This window comes from Rhamphochromis longiceps, linkage group LG19 (genome assembly GCF_057381845.1).
Source record: "Rhamphochromis longiceps isolate RC_006_pf linkage group LG19, R_longiceps_female_GT1.1, whole genome shotgun sequence".
Classification (NCBI taxonomy): Eukaryota; Metazoa; Chordata; class Actinopteri; order Cichliformes; family Cichlidae; genus Rhamphochromis; species Rhamphochromis longiceps.
In genome coordinates this window covers 7,315,196-7,332,296 of record NC_140575.1, presented here as the reverse complement: position 1 = coordinate 7,332,296, position 17,101 = coordinate 7,315,196, and the positions used below count along the sequence as shown (strand labels likewise).

The window sequence follows — 17,101 nt, the reverse complement described above, 5'->3', positions numbered from 1 at the left end:
TAAAAAGCATGTCAAGCTTATTAAACACAGTAACACATTTTGTGTTACGAGTAACATTTTCAGAACAGATTAAAAATAGAAAAAAGTAACTCTGTGTGTGGCTGTGTCCGCGGCACCCCTGCTGGCCAAATTACCAAAATGTTCCTGTGTACCAAATGTACTCTAGACAGGTTCAAATGTGGAGAGTATGCAGTGAAAAATACAGTTATTAATATGGTGGATGTTCAGTGGATGAATTTTACTTTTATTTATTTAACACATCACACTGCTAAAATGATCATATTCTGAAATACATGTTCAATTTTACTCTATTTTAATGCAGCTTCTGAACAGTCTAAATTAAAGGTAAAACACCAAGGTGTACCTGTTGCAGAAGCGGTGAGCTGAGCTTTCCCAGACCAATGCTTTCTACTTCAGAACTGGTGGAGCAGGTTTCCTGTGACAGTGAGACAAGACTCATCAAACCAGCTCTAAGTCACGAGTTCAGAGCGTTGACAGATGATCGGCTTTGAGGAATGTTGAGCAGCAAACGGCTGCACATTTTTGCATTTCCCCCAGATTTGTGTTTGAACAGATGTGAGTACAGAGTTCAGTGAGGGCAAAACTCACGTTTAAAGGCACTGCTATTAGAGCATGCACTTTTCAATTCAATTTCGCCAAATCACAACAACAGTCACCTCAGGTGCTTTATATTGTAAGGTAGACCCAATAATACATAAATGACTTATATATATTTGAATGATTGACCCTTGAATGGTGGTTTGTTTTCTCCCTTGCTCCTTGCAAGTACATGCCAGAAATTCCCACTCTACAGCTGGACTGCTGTGCACCAAAATATGATCTGAATTACACTCAAAAATAATTTAATGGAAGGGGATCAACTCAACACCGGCTCTTTTTCCTGCATGAATCGTTCTAAATTACAGTCTTTTTCTGGGAAACATCTTGGAAGGGATCATTTAGAAGCTGCAGACCCATAAAGTGCTATCCTCATAGCTGAGTTTAAAAGCTGCAACAATGAGCTAGAAGGCAGAAAAATCTGCAGGTGCACCTTCGGATCATAGTTTTATTTACAGCCAGCAAAGGGTTTTCAACTAAGTATTAGATATGGACATTTATTTTCAGGCATTTAATTTGTCAGATTACTTTTAAACCGCTGAAATGAAGGGATTGTGTTAAAAATGCTTTAGTTCCTCACATTTTAATCTTTTTGTTCAACCCACCGAATTAAAGCTGAAAGTTTGCACTTCAGACTTTATTGTTGAGTTGTTTCATTTAAAACTGCATCAAATTTAATTATTGTACAGCGCCAATATTACAAAAAGCTTGTCTCTGTCCAAATATTTATGGGCCTAACTGTATTTGACTTTTAACATTTAACAATGTTCACAAACAGAAAAACTGATTTTTTTTTATGGTTTTTGCACAGCCACATAAACTATAGCTCTATATCAAGTTACATTGTGGGCCACATACAGCTGGACAAGTGAAAGAAAATCTTTCATTGTCCTTGTTTCTATGGTAATGGGAGGTTTAACCAATAGGAAAAGGAAAAGTAGTGAAATTTATAACAATACAGGTAAAATGTCAAACTCTCTGCAGTCCTTCATGTGTCTGTGGGTCCAATTGGATTCTTTGCCAGGCCATTTCTGGTCTTTAGGACTTTTATTTGACACCGCTGCTTTATATCATGACAGAGATTTTGAGAGGAAGATGGACCTACCAGTGTTCCCTGCAGTGTACGCAGGTCTGCAGCCACCTGCCGTAGCAGGAGATGCAGCTTGTTGCTGATGACGTGGACCTTCTCTTTGGCCTCTACACTGTCCTCTCCAGTGGCCTCCAGGAGAAGTTGGGAGGAGATTGCCTGCAGTGATGAAACCCGCCGTTGCCGGCCACGCAGCTCCTCCTGCAGAGCCTGCAGCAGGTGGCGACAGAGAGGGCAGTATTAAGACATCAGCTGAGACTCCACAGGCTCTGTGTTACTTACACCAATCACTGCAGCTTTCCATAAAACATTCAAGTATATTTAACCTATTATGCCAATCAGGAAGAATGTCATGTTTTGACAACGTGTGAGTAGATGAATAGGTGTCTCCTGTATAAAACAAGGATGAAATTGCAGCAACCATATCTACAAATTTTAGTGAATATTTGTCAGATCCAGACTATTAGAGTCAACATGATGTTAGTGCAAAAATAAGGCAAGACTAAAAAGACTATAGTTTGTCTCACTGTGAGCGTGTCTCTGTGCTGCAGGAGTGCAGAGTGCGAGCGGTCGTTGACGTTCACTGTGCGGAGTTTGTCCTCAGCCTGAGCGAGCCACAGCAGCAGCGAGTGTAGCGTCTCGTGAAATTCCTGAATAAGAGGAGAGCAATTCAGGTCAAATCACATTTTGTGAATCACTCCTACTATTTTGAACTCTATGGGGTAAACGTTCAGGAGGTGTCTCCATGTCTGACCTGACACTGCATGACAGCAGAGTGCAGGCTCCTCTCCCAGCTCTCCAGGCCGCTGCAGGCCTGAGTCCAGCTGTGATTGGCTGAGTCCAGGGCCTCCTGCTGCTCGTGCAGCTCGGTGCTGTCGCCGCGCAGGAAGTGACGGCTGCTCAGGTTGATGGAGATCATCAGACACTTGTAGCTGTTGAAAATCTTCTGCATCTCCTTAGCAGAAACCCCCCCCCCCAAAACATTAATTTTAGACAAACGACAGATGAAGTGTTCCAAAATCTACTGTGCTGACATTCCTTTCATTCGACTTTGATTATTCTGCATTGTGACTTGTATTTCCCCAAACGGTTGTTAATCAGAAGAAAAAGTTAAGTTGGGTGGAGTGAGCACAAGGAAAGGCTGCATGCAGTTTTATTTGATATAATCCTGCTAAAATTGGAGTTAAATTATACAAAATAAATGAACATCCTCCAGCCCATTCTCTTCAGTAGGACAAATGACATGACAACTCATCTACTTTCAGTCTTCACACGTTATTTCCAGTCTTGTCAATGTCATTTAAAATGGAAGATTTTTTTTAACATCTAAATCAGGAAAAAAAACAAAACAAAGAGCAGAGCTCTCACCATGCAACTGCTGGAATCCTAATTTCTCACCAAAAACAGCTCTTTTTGTTAACACATCTATAAGATTTTTCCTCTAATCTTGTCTTTATCCACGCTGAATAAATTAACACTTCTTTAAAAGATAATTGACAATAAGTTCATCATGAAAAAACATAAATCTTTAACATGTTATATATTCAATAATATTAGCTTATAATCCAATAAAATTGAAGTTAGCACAGGAAAAATCAAATATTACCTGATTTATTTATTTTTTTTTTTAATAAGGAAGAGGAGAGCAGGAGGAGAAACAATGTCACTTTAGATGTGGTTTGATCTGAAGTATATAGTCTACTCAATCTAATCAGCAGCAAGTCAGTTAAACTTTTGGGATATGATCTGGGCAGTTAAGTAGCAGAGGAGGTTGTTAATCAGTTTCAGCTACTTTGGTGTTAATGAAATTTAAAAAAGGTGCACTCTGATCTTTTCGGACTGTTTTTTCAGTAGTTTTGAATTTGGCTAAGGTGAGCGTCATTGCTGTTAGCATCAGGAGATACCTGGACCTTACAGAGGTTACACAGGTAGTCCAACTCCTCTATGATGGCACATCAATACGTGAGATTGCCAGAAGGTTTGCTGTGTCTCCCATCACAGTCTCAAGAGTATGGAAGAGATTCCAGGAGACAGGCAGGAGACTAGGAGAGCTGGACAGAGCCATAGAAGGCCCTTAATCCATCAGCTGGACTGATATCTGTTTCTGTGCAAGGAGTAACAGGATGAGCTCTTCCAGAGCTACAAAATGACCTTCAGTGGGCTCTGTGCTCACTGCCCAGCACTGTGGAGTCCAACTGGCATTTGCCATAGAATACCAAAATTGGCAACCCACCCTGTGCTTTTCACAGATGAGCAGCACCGCACAAGAGCAGGTCCACCCTGAGCACATGTGACATGGTCTGAAGAAGTCAAGAAGAAAATTACGCTGCCTGTAACAGGCAACAGCACCTTGATTCCCAAGTATTGGGATGAACATCTTGTCAGACTCTACACTGGTGCAGTGAGTCCTTGGCTCCCCCAGCCTTGGAGTTGGAGCATGAAGTAATTTATACTACTGACTGGCCTCGACGCTCACCTAAATTCAATAGAATACCTCCTGGACATTATGTTTTGGTTCAGCCGATGCTGCCAGGTTACACCTCAGAGTGTCCAGATTTGGGAGGAAATCCCCCAGGACACCGTCCATGAGGCATGCATAAAAGCACATGGGGGCCAAGCAAAGTGTTGAGTAGCATTTCTGAGTTGCTGCAATGAAATTTCTGCAGAATGGACTAGTGTGCTTTGTAATTTTTTCATTTTGATTTTCACGGTCCGTTTGAATTCACCCCTCTGTAGGTTTATAATTTTCGGCCCCATCAAATGATGTGGCGTCCTTTTGTTCCTATCACATTAGTCAGTCCATATATGCAGCCATCCAACATGATGGTCCTTTTATTGGTTTTTAAATCTTTAAATGGTCTGGCTCCTGTGTACTTAACTGACTTGCTGAAGTCACATGTTCCTCCTCGCTCGCTCCGTTCAGCTGAGCAGCTGCTGCTGTCGGTCCCTAAGTCGCGGCTGAAATGCAGAGGAGACCGTGCCTTTTCAATTGCGGCTCCGATGCTCTGGAATAACCTTCCCCTCCAAATTAGACAAGCGTCATCAGTGCAGGTCTTTAAGTCCAGATTGAAAACCTATTTTTATTCCCTGGCTTTTAACTCTGTAGGAAACTGACACCTTCTTATTTATTTTATTGTTTGTAATGATTTTATGGTATTTTTAATTTGGTTGGTTGTTGTTTTGATCTGTGTTGTTCAGCACTTTGGTCTGCCTGGTGTGTTCTTAAAGTGCTATACAAATAAACGATGATGATGATGATGATGATGATTGTTTTCTAAATGTTCCTTTCATGTTTTTTGAGCAGCGTATACACTTCAGTTATGCCCATCCTAGGAAAATATCCCAAGGTTTCACTTTTTCATTTGCCTATTTTACTTCCGCGAACGTCCTCCTGCTCTCAGATTGGTTGTTACCTTGAGTTTCCTGATGTTGACCTCGATGTCTCGGATGCTGGTGGACGGTGCTATTCTCTTCAGCCTCTCCAGCTCTGGCAGCACCCTGCCAAGCCAGGAAGTGACATCAGACAGGTCAGAGTTAAGCTTCTGCCACTGTTCCAGGTCCTGCTTGATGTCCGCTGCGTTTTTATGTGCTTGTAGCAGCTCCCAGCGCTCGATAACACCTGAGGAAACAAGGAAGAGGGATGAGTATGTGTATAAATGCTACTTGCCACACACACGGATCTGTTCAAGATTTCTGTACTCCACTATCCATCCCCCTTTTATGTCCTCTTTTTTTCAAAGACGTCTCAGGTGGATCTGCCAGACCCAAGAGCTTTGGCAGCCTCTGGTCTATTTCCTTGCTCCATTATCAACAAAGGTACATTTGGAGTTTGAGTCCATGTTAGTAAATTTTTGTCCTGTATTTTAGTGTGTGGATTTTCTGAAAATGTGTTTTCCGACTTGCCTTCAGGACCTCCAGCATGATCCCTACTGTTACATGTTTCAAACAGAGTGAGACCTCTCGCACCTGCGGTTATCTCTGTCTGCGTACCCGTGCTGGTATGCTTGCTGGCCGTGCTGCTGGTCAGGCCTGCATCCTCCAGCTCCTCCTCATCGTTCAGCATGAGTTTGACCCTCTTCACGCTGTCGATGCTGCCACTGCACTCTGACATTAGCTTCGCCTGAACACACAGATACACACACAATCAGTTTGAGGCGTTACACTGGTTTAAAAAAAAAGAAAAAAGGAAGCACTCTGCATTCTTATGCCTATGTGTTTTATTCTTAGAAATATGAAAGATGATAAAAAGTCTTCAAAAATCTATCATAGTGTACCATTTCTATTGTGTTTAATTTGGACCTGACGTTGGACCCAATAAGTATCGTGTGTTTGTACGTACATAGCCCTGCTGATGGAAGGAAGTGCCGGTTGTATGTGTAGGGAAAGAGCTCAGGGCTTGGATGATATCTCGAGGAAGCTGTTTCCTCTCCGGGGAGCCAGGCAGATGCCAGCTCGGCATGTCAGTCACTGACTTCACTGAGGAGACCGAGAGGAGAAAACAGTGACTGTTAAATTTCAAATAAAAACTTCAGTGACAAGAGTAATGATGGAAAGACAGCTCCTTTCACCAGCCCTCCGACACATGCATGAAAAGGTTCACCGTGCATAAACCAAATGAATAAACCACAAATGGATTGAAGAAACACACACAACCGACTTGCAGTATCATGCAGGTCTCATGATCTTCAATCGCTAACCAAACCAAACCAAACATTTCAAAGTGAATGATAATTTGCGGCCGTGCGCAGCCACATTTGTGACTCATGGTGGAAATGGGGTGAAATAAGAGAAAAGATTAAAAAAGGTGAAAGCAGGATGCTAGTTGAAAAAAAATGCATAGCAAAGCAGACACATGCAGGAGGCAGAGCGCCTACCCGAGGCTGCTTTCACTGCACTGGCAGTCACTTTAAAAAACGACTCTGAATTCTCTGTGACCTTCATGTCTGTAAGAAACAGTGGAGGTTAAAGTCTCACAGCTGAGGATATGGAGATCTGCAAAGGTGTTAAAGGTGTTACAGGAATATCAAAAACGGCTTTTTTTCAGCTTTTTTCATCTGAAGAATTAATACAGAATGCTATATAACATAACTTAACCCATGAGCCTAAAGTCCTGACACGAAGCTAACCTGACAGAGCGCTGAAGAAGGTGGCATCCTCGTCGTCCTCATGGGATGATGACCCCCCCACGTCGACTGTGTGATCCCACTCTAGGGGGATGGAATCCACACTGAGGGGGGTCTCTCTTCCTGATCGCTCTATAGGGGGTACCAGGAGGTGGCACATCACCTGTGGTCCACCTGAAACTCCTCCCACTGCTATATCCACCTCCTTCCTTCTCCTCTCCGCCATCCAGGACGGGGTCAAATCGGGTGAATTGTCTCGGTCTGTGTCTCGGTCTGACATCTCCCTCTCCTCCTCCTCCAGAACCTGCAGGTTGGAAAAAAAAAACCCTGATAAATAAGATGACAAATGTCTCTTGAAGTTAATGTCTGTGAGTTAGACACATATTTAAAAATCAAGCATGTCCTCAGATTAAAAAAAACAAAACAAAAACAAATGCTTTTATCCCATTCATTCTCAGAGCAGCAGTTTACAGGTACAGCCAGTCTGAGAAAACTCCAGCTTTTTTATTTTTTCTGAGTCATTTATACTACTAACCGGACGTCTATTGACTAGGCGGTGATGGAAGCGAGCCACTCTGCCAAACACCTCCTGGCAGTAGGAGTGGAGCTCCTCCAGCTCATCCTCAATAAGCACAGCGTCCAGAGGAGCACTCTTCTGGATCAGGTTCTCCCCAAATACGATCAGGGCATCGATCTTGTTGGTGTTCAGGGTAATCTCCTGCTGAAAACCCTGCAGAGGTAAATGACACGACGGTATGAAAATATTTCAGCCAGTGAGAGACCCAGCCAGTCCATCAATATGTAAACAGGATAATGTTACAGCGCAACATCAGTAGGGAAATACTCACGTTTAGCTCTCTCATTTTCTCTTCGATATCGCTCTCTGAGAAGTGCTCTACATTGGTGAGCTGAAGGTCCATTTCAGTCAGCCAAACGAGGATCCCCTCACGAGTTCCCTCAAAGTCTTCTCTTTGAGATGTAAAATACTGAATAGGACAGAAATATTACTTTTAGTATATTCCTTTGATGCCATAAACTGTGTGCTACAAATATAGCCGGCTTATGTGATCCAGATATCAACTTGCTGTGTAAGTGTAGTGTCACATAAGGTTGGGCGATTGTTGATAGGCTGAGCCTTTCACCAAAAGAGCGATTTATTTATTTATTTATTTGCCCATGAGTAAGTTTGTTAATAATGTTGAAGCTAAGAGAAGCAGTCGACAGAAAAAATAATAGAGCCTTTTTTACGGTACCCTCTTCTATCTGCGAACTAACGCACCCTCCTCAGAGTGCGCCCAAATGCAGTGATTCAATTACTCAATTCAATTACTCTTAACAGAAAGACAGAAAGGCAGTAGCCTATGTGGGGAGATGGGGAGGAAAAGAAAGGGAAACTGGCTTCTTTTGTCCACTATAACCGTGTTTACAGGCTGTTCCAGTGTTTATCTGACTTACACACTCAACCAAACAACAAATACAAAATTATACAAAAAGTAAGTTAAAAATCAAAATGTCTCTTCCAGCGAACATTAAAAAACAATCTCAGACATGAAGTCTTTTGTGTGATTTGGCGAATCTCAAATAAATGAATGAAGCAAAAAAGAGCTATATTAATACTGAAACAAACAAGAAAAGAAGGTAAAATATTCCCTCCTTCTAAATGCGCAACTCAGTCCATGCATGATTACATTGCTCCGCCCATCAAAAAGTCACCTGTGCAAATATATCGTTATTTACTGGACTAACGATTGTCGGTTTGAAAAACTTTACATATCGCCCAACCTTAGTAACAACTACTGTGATGCAAACTGGTGATACAGAACCCATCTGCACAGTTATGGTTACAGACTCTCTACACTTGTGTTTTTTGTATTAATCATTTCCCATTAATGTAGCCCATAATGTCGCAGAAAATCTGATTTTGTGAGAGCTCTTGCCGCTGTACGTGCCTTATTGGCAATTGGCACCAAGCAGCGGAATTCTTTGATTACAAGGCATCTCCATAAAGCAACAAAAACATCTCCATCTGTTCAGAAGCACATGGCACGAGGAAAACGCCTCCCTGCCAACATGATGCCATGTGCCCTGTCACCGTCTGAGAGGTGACCTAAATCCTGACAGCTTAGCGTGGAGCAGGGAGATACTACACAGATCATCTGATAATGCCTGAAACACAACAATGTTTGATTTCTGTTTATATATAAATATATATATGTATGTATATCTATTTATTTTTTTAATTTTACAGTCACTCTTGCTTCTAACAGAGTAGCTTTCCTAAGGTACCTTCAGCCAGTCCTGACCTCCGACCTCCTTTCTCACCTTCAGTCTGCGGAGCACGGCTGCGACCCTCCTCTGCAGGCTGTCCCACCGCTGGTTCCCCTCGTGGACCATGACCTTAAGTTTGCTGGCGGCGTCGGTGCGGTTCTCTCGGGCCAGACGGCGGTACTGTTTGTTGACCAGCTCCAGCTGAGTCAGGCGCTCATGAACCTGCCGCTGGAACGCCTGAAAGTCACACATGAGTGTCAATGAGAAGAACACTTCAAGCTGGAGCGGGTGCTTTAATAGAGTGCACATGCTTTGATGTATCTGTTAACATAGCCGTGTTGAAGATTACGTTAAGAAAAAATCCCCTGAAAACAAAGAACAACTAGTCACTTACAGAAAGTTGTTAAAGCAAATTTTGTTGATTCCACAACAGAAATGTGAGCACTGGTTATAAGGCTGTGTGAAATAACCTTTTCTTTATAAATACAACCCACAGCTGATTTGCATCTTTAATAATGACACTCCACAGCTTCCATAATATGTCACTGACAGCCAGGATACATAATGTAGGTCACTGGTATTTTTTAAACACCACTATATACACTGGTTCCCTGTTGCTGTAGAAATGAAGGCATTTCAGCAAATTCCAGATTACCAGACACTAATCTGTGCTTCTAATCTAGACCAGCGCACCAAAGGTCACCAGTGAGTCACAGCGCAACAGGACACCTGAGCACTTAAAACTGTGTTTGATGCGTCTTTGGTGTCTGCTGATTCAAGGGAAATATAAAATTAGAAAGAAAAACAAAAATTGAAAACAGCTATTTAACAGCTGCTGAACCTTTTTCCCTCTGGACCAGACATTCATGCTGTCCTGTCTCCCTCACCCATCACAGCAAGTGGCTGCCTGGTGCTACCGGCTTCTTCTTTTCAAAAGGGAGTTTTTAATTTCCTTTCCTTTTTTTAATGAATGAGCTGACCTTTTTACATTTTAACATACCCCTGGCTTTTCCTGTAGTGCTAATATCAGAATGCACAGAAATCCCAATTATTTAGGTCCACCCAAACAGAGAGCAAAATAATCTGCTGACCTCAAACTTCTTGAGTTCCTCCTTGGCGCTGGTGTAGAGGACGTCGGCGGAGTCGGGGCTGGCTGCTGTCAGTTCTGCCGTCTTCAGCCAGTGTTCAAAGCGAGAGTAGTCATCGAGGAACTTACACCAGAGACGCCACGTTTCCTCAATTCTGAGGGCAGAAAAGGCACATGTTAACTTCTAATCACAGTAGCCCGAGCTCTGGAAGGTGTAAGACCCCTCCAACCACTGTAAACTAAAGAATCAGTAAACAATCTTCAACCCTTCCTGGCTGCTCACCTCATCCTCCTCTCCATGGACATGGCACAGATGTTTCTCCAGCGGCGGTCCAGGCTGAGGGTGGTCTGCTGGATCGAGTCGTTCTCCGAGTCACTGCCGCAGGCATCGGCATCGTGGAGCAGGACGTCGCACAGCGTCAGCACCGAGGCCACGCTCTCTGTGTGCTGCTCGATGTCCCGTTGCAGATCCTGAATGCCAACCGGCACAGATAAAACAAAAGACAAAAAAACTTTTTCTTTAACTTTCTCCTCTTCTAGAAATCACAAAGTAAAACCCAAACTCTGTATTTTTCTGGTTTGTTTTGAGGCCTGCAATCTGTAGACACAGCACAGCATGATTCCCGGGTGCTGTTCGTTTTGGCCCTTGGTGTTATGTTCTTAGTTTTTTCCTCATTTTTGCCTTTTCCCAGAGTTTGTGTGAGTGTGTGTGTGAGTACGTAAGCATGAGAGAGAGACAGCGAGAGCTCCCTCACTGGGGCTGGACACCACTTTTTGTTTGTTCAAAGTTACCACTCTCTAGGTTGCCATGGTGACCAGTGAAAGCTTAAAGTGCCTATCCACACAGGAGTCATTTCAGCCATCCCTCATCTGCTAATGGAGAGACCTGCAGCCTTTTTCTGAGGAACAGGAGAAGTCCAATTTCTTTAAGGCTCTGCACATCGCCACGCCGATTCGAATTCGTCTCCTTTCATTTTGCCTGTCATCTGTCTCCATTTCACTCCTTTACAACTGCCACCATTTCTTTCATCAGATATGAGCTCTATTTCTTCAGACACGTCCCTGTCCAGATTTAGACAGAAAGCTGGAGTCCAATTTGTTTTGCAGATTCTAAGTGTATCTTTTCCCCTGAACTGCACAGATCTGTAAAATTCTGAGTGGAGAAAAATCATTAGCTAGAGATATTCAGTGATTTAAGAAATTAGTGCAATTGAACCCCTTTCACTGTTAACTTGTCAAATGAACACATCTGTGCTTGCTTTGACCCCCAAATCCATCATAAAAAAAAAGACATAAAAAAAGAAAGAAAATTCTCCAAACTCTTGGGTTACTAGCAGTGCTGACAAGTTCAGTTACTACGTAGCAGTCAGTCGCATTTTAGACCCCAAAAAAGTAAGGAGCACTCAGGCTGACATGCTTGTGGCAGAGTAGAGCACTTTCAGAAGTTCAGAAAATGTTGAGTTTCTCACAGAAAAAGTGGCTCATGTCAACCAGTTTGTGGGGCCCAGCTTTTAAGGGAAAGGCTGATCACTGAGTTTTAGTACTTATTTCTAAAATAATGTGGTAAAGCTGAAAGAGTTGCAGTTATATAAAATGGAAACAATAATATATATGCGTGCGTGTGTGTGTATATGTACCTCCTGCTTAATGGGTGGGACAATCTCACTGAACCCTTGTTAACATCTAAAGGTTTTTGTAAAAAACTTTCAAAATGTTTCAAATGCGATGTTACGTTCTCTGTTTGCATTTGTTTAACGCGTGTACCTACATACCTTCACAGTAACCAAAAATTGCATACATGACAGAATACAGAATGAACAATTTAAAAAAGCCCTGCCAAAAAGTGCTGCAGGGTTGGTGTTTACTCTTTTACAAAATAAACACTATAAATAAATAAACACTATGTTGTATTCTATTCATGCATTTAATCAAGGTAGGTCTGGGAGTTATTCTGTTCTTTTAAAGCATTACTGTGCTTGTTGATAATGTGGTCTGACTTTAGCAAATTCACATATTTTGACCAACGTACCCTAACCCTTTTTTAAAACAAGAATAAACACATTGTGGGTTTAAAGGGAATGTGCCCATTTGTCACATTTAATGCTATATACGTGTGCATTTAAATGTTTAATCCAGTGATAAAAAATGCAAAATGAACCACAGGTCCAACAACCACTGTCACCTGATCTCATCCGTATACTATCAAACGTGCATATCTATATGAGATTTTTCCAAAACCCGAGAGGCAATATTTCTCCCTCTGAGCCCTTCCACCCATCTTTGCTCTAAGACCTGGAACTTTTAGCCATTTCCCAAAGTACTGCTATATGGCAGATGACAAATGGAGTAACAGGCTAAAGTCCATTTACCTTTTTTTGGATCTCCTCATGAGCTCTGCCTCTCAGCGCATTTACCATCTCTCAGCCCAGCGTGACAGCTCTCTCCTTCACAAACTCCTCTCTTAGCAGAGCCTTGCTGAGATTTTACTTTGCAGCGCACATTATTCACTCTTATGTTAGTATGCTTTGGACCACCACAGGGTGGCCATAACATAAAGGGTTTAAAACCAGACGCAATGTCTCCCCTCACAGTGGAGTCCTAATTCTACCTCGTGCATTTCTAAAATAGCACTTTAAGTGCCCCTTTTTCCTTTTTTTACCTTGAAGATCTCCGAGTTCAGTAGATTTGTACAGAGAGCTCTCGTTTTTCTTCCACAAAGAAACCATAAAAGGTGATTTGCTCACCTTTCATGAGATCTTCCTTTTTCACATGGCTGTGGGAGGCGATTGGCTTTAAATACCAAACAATCAAAGAAATAATCACTCCAGTTGTCACACAGCATTGTGCCAACTGTTCTCTTCTTCTTAGAGGTTATATTAGTTATTAAGAGGTACTTCATGTAGATCTTGAAATGAAATTTTAGATCTTTAGTTTCCTGGTCTTGCAGGACTTTGTAGGTTTTGACTGAATCTTTAAAAATACACACTTTCATAAGTTAATGCATCTCACACAAGTCCTTCCATCTTTGCCCACCTGCTGTTCAGCTAGTTTCCTCTGAATCTCATCACTGTGGCAGGTGCTGTAGACCACCGGCTTGGCTAGCTCTGTCTCAATACGGGACAACCACGTCCGCAGGTTGCTCATGTTCTTATCAAGCTGCTGCACCGTCACCAGCGTCTCTTTCAGCTTCCTCACCCTGTCGAGGAAAGATGCATCACATTAGAACAGTTCTCACTGGAGTTTAGCTTGTCACAGATCACCAGAAAGGGTAAAAAACCTTCAAAAAAAATTCCCCCAGTCAGTTTCTGACTTCTGTGCCCCATTTGTGGCTCTCTGCCTAAAGCTACAGGTATGTTAAATAGCTTAAAGGAACATAATACATGTAAACAGCTTTAGCAAGCAGCAGCCTGCATCTGAAGTCAAAATCTGCAAGTCTTACATACACCAGCTCTTTAAATAATGCATGCATTTGTTTGTCTGTTTGTCTCAAGTGTGTAACACAAGGTTTTGTTTTCATCATGCAATTTGAGGAGACAAAAAACTGAATTAGGACACTAAGGATGCTGAGCAAACACCCATCAACCTGCCACTGTGAACGCTACGTTCAGCCCCATGTCACACATTAGCACTGTGGCAGGTTTTAACTTTGTGTGGGAAGCGCTGCTGTCGTTCCAACGAATGACACAACGGGAGCCATTATAAGCCACGCTGCAAGCTGACCTACATCTGACTGAGAGCTGCGTGTTGTCTGAGAGAGCGGCTGCATTCCAGCACAGCTCTCAGGTCAGTGACCTACATCGGTTCATTCCACAACACACGCAGAGAGGAGAGAGGTGACTCAGCAACGTCATGTGACCAGAAGTAAAAAATTCCACATCTTAATATTCACTAAATTGCAGGCTCGGATGGAACTCACATCCAGAGTGTGGTCTGTTAATTATAGATCTGTCACTGCTCTTAACACAAATATGTTTTTGCAGCTTCTATCTTAGCCATAGCAAGGATGGGGCACCTAATGTCCTCAAACGTCCTGGAATTTGTTCGATACACCGGCCCAACGCCAAATTAAAAAAACAACAACATGACCTTTAGTGACATCAGCGGGTTACAAAAACTGGGGAATGACATGAAGACAACTATCCAACAACAAGTTTTTGTTAAGATATTTTTGTAGTTGAAAGAATAAACTCGGCACACAAACTGTGTGACAGAGAAAGTTTCTTAATGATCATGTCTCTCAGTAACAAAAATTTACTGGAAAAAACACATCAAACCGCTCCAAGTACCTCAAGAAGGAAAACTCAGTGAAGAGCAGAGTTTATTTATCACTCCTGTGTTCTCTGTGCTGTCAAGTAAAAGCAGACAATCTGAAATCATAATGACATTGTGGTTGTTGCCACCTTAAGCTGTTTGACCACTTAAAGGATTATTAGTCATTTGGAGTTTTGTGTACGTGTTGGATACAGACGTTCATCTGCTGTATGTAAGGTTTTTCTTATTCCCTTTTGCTGAAAATATTATGCACTGCCTTTCATTTCTTTGGTGCCACAAAAATAAGAAACATTTGGAACACCTTTAGAGCCTAATGACAGCCTCTGCCATTTATGCTATACTTCGACCTGAATGCCAAAACTTTTAGTGAAATAAAAGTAATGTTATAGATTATTATACTATTATAGTATTTTAAGTATCGTTATTAATTTTCAAGTTCAAAACTCTTTCTCAAAGCTACAGGTGAAGTTTTCTTTCCTCCGTTCACTCTTAACTGCTGGTTATCATTGTGCTTTAAGGTTGAGGGGACAATGTTTAGAGGACTTTAAGACGTTATTTGGATTATTGCATTTGATATGAATTTGGATCAGGTGGCCTAAAAAATATTGTATAGCTGATCAATGAGACTTCATTGTGAATGTCGTTTCACATCACTTCTGTGATAGATTGGTGTTCTGGGTTGTTCTGGGTTTTGTGAATGCTTTTGATTTCCTTACAATACACCCACTCATGAATCTTTTGGCAATTCTTGGTCAGTGCAGATGTATGAATATATAACCTTAGCTTATCTCAATAAATGTTTTAAATGATTTATACCTCACATCTGGATCTTTGCTCTTTAATTAATCACATTTGTAATGTTTTTTATTAATGTATTTTTTAACCCAATTAAAAATTGGGTTAAAAAATACATTAATTATTAACACAATTTTTCAACAATTGTCTAACTTCAAATTTTGTAAGTTATTATGATGGGACTTAATTCAATTTATTCATTTTTATCCATATAGCAATAAACACTGTAATACAGAAAGCCCAACAATCAGACGGCCCCCTAGGAGGAGGCGCTTGGCAACAGTGGGAAGAAAAAACTCCTTATTGACATGAAGAAACCTCCTGTGAAGTTAAAGTGGATCTTCAGAGCGAGCTGGGATGCTGTTTGTTTGCTTTTCTCTAGGTTGCTCTTAACAGTCTATTAGATTTGTCTCTCCAGGGTCATTTATGTCCACTGATTTCATTGAAAGTAGCAGTAATGTCGTCCAGAACTACAATAAAAAGTGTAGCTGTGTGTCATGTACTAATCAATGTGCCCACTGTGCATACGAGGCAGTACAGCTCAATGATGCAACAATGAGTCTGATGCAGCAACAAGCTGCATTGAGCCCACCAAGTTTTCTGCTTTGCATACAGACACAGACTGGGAATGTTGGATGCTGTTGCTGCCCCAGTAGCAGAGATAGAACAGGGGTTCCCCTGCTCCATATTTAGCTGATGATGCATGTTTGTTTTTATGTGTCTCTGTGCAGGTGTGAGCTCTGGGCTGCACATCTGTACCATATGTGATGATGTTGCACTAGACAGAGGAACGGAGAACACCACCAAAAACATGCCGCTGCATACCCTCACAAAAATACACATCTGCTGTCCAACCTTTTATTTGAATGTAAACGCGCACGAGGCAAGCCCAAGCTAAACTGAATTAGCTCTGAAAGACTCGGTGTGTGTCTGCCTGCCTGCCTGCCTACGTGCCTGCATCAACAAAGCTCAGCCCATCCCCCTTTGCTCCTCAACCTTCGTCTCCTTATCATAACAAAACACCCAATCTGCCCCCCCACCCTTTCACCCGTCCGCTTTTCCAGCCTCACGCGCCAGGTCGGACGGGGCGTGATGAAGTCTCCAGATCAGGGTGAGAGGTACTTACAGGCTGGTGAGGAGACTACTCCATGATGGTGGCTCATCTGCTAGCAAGCGCTAACCCACCATCCCTCCCCTCCCTGCCTTCTCCACAGACCGCCCGTCCCCTCCTCTCACCATCCTCTCTTCTCCTCTTCCAGCTTTTACAAACAGCTGGATGCAGTGACAGGTACACTCACAAAGAACCAGCATTGGAAACTGTAGAAATTGCCCAAATAATTAACTACCAAAACTAATAATATTCAAGCTTGATTAAAATGTATTTTTCTCTAGATACTTTTTCTGCTTTGCAGTCTTTCTTGAAACTTTTGTTTCTTTTTTTCATTTTATTTCTCTTAATTCACAGAATTAATAATTTTCCTCTTCTTGTTTCATATTTACTTATGAGTGATGTTTGATATGATATTTAGTTATGAGTTCACATGTTTGAAAATATCTATTTAAAGGACTAAAAAATTGAAAATAAACCAGGCTTGATGGGTAGCTCTCAAATCCAGAACTACTTGAGAGAACATAGATTTTAATACTAATTTGTTTTTCATGTTTTCACAGAGGGTACTGACACAGCTAAACCAGGATTAATTCTGTGGCTAAAAATCTACCAACTGAACTTTATAAGAGACCATTCAAGCCATCTGTCTCTCGGTGAGTTTGATAAATATGCATGAATATCAGAGATTCAGGATAATGTGGCAAGACCATGACTGAGGAAGTAGAAAAGTACACAGTTAG

General features: G+C 41.8%; 1 protein-coding gene across 1 annotated transcript in view; it reads right to left on the bottom strand.

Annotated features, from left to right (window-relative positions):
* Window positions 1-17,101, bottom strand: part of syne2b (spectrin repeat containing, nuclear envelope 2b) — a 140,300-nt gene that overhangs the window by 3,357 nt on the left and 119,842 nt on the right. The window contains exons 112-126 of the mRNA XM_085392061.1: window positions 13,217-13,379; window positions 10,467-10,654; window positions 10,188-10,338; window positions 9,151-9,333; window positions 7,677-7,814; window positions 7,364-7,558; window positions 6,832-7,132; window positions 6,580-6,648; window positions 6,045-6,181; window positions 5,672-5,825; window positions 5,119-5,324; window positions 2,460-2,660; window positions 2,233-2,355; window positions 1,724-1,915; window positions 365-436 (exon numbers count right to left, since the gene is read on the bottom strand). Of these exons, the coding sequence (XP_085248187.1) occupies window positions 365-436; window positions 1,724-1,915; window positions 2,233-2,355; window positions 2,460-2,660; window positions 5,119-5,324; window positions 5,672-5,825; window positions 6,045-6,181; window positions 6,580-6,648; window positions 6,832-7,132; window positions 7,364-7,558; window positions 7,677-7,814; window positions 9,151-9,333; window positions 10,188-10,338; window positions 10,467-10,654; window positions 13,217-13,379 (2,473 nt within the window). The remainder of the gene's footprint in view (window positions 1-364; window positions 437-1,723; window positions 1,916-2,232; window positions 2,356-2,459; window positions 2,661-5,118; window positions 5,325-5,671; window positions 5,826-6,044; window positions 6,182-6,579; window positions 6,649-6,831; window positions 7,133-7,363; window positions 7,559-7,676; window positions 7,815-9,150; window positions 9,334-10,187; window positions 10,339-10,466; window positions 10,655-13,216; window positions 13,380-17,101) is intronic.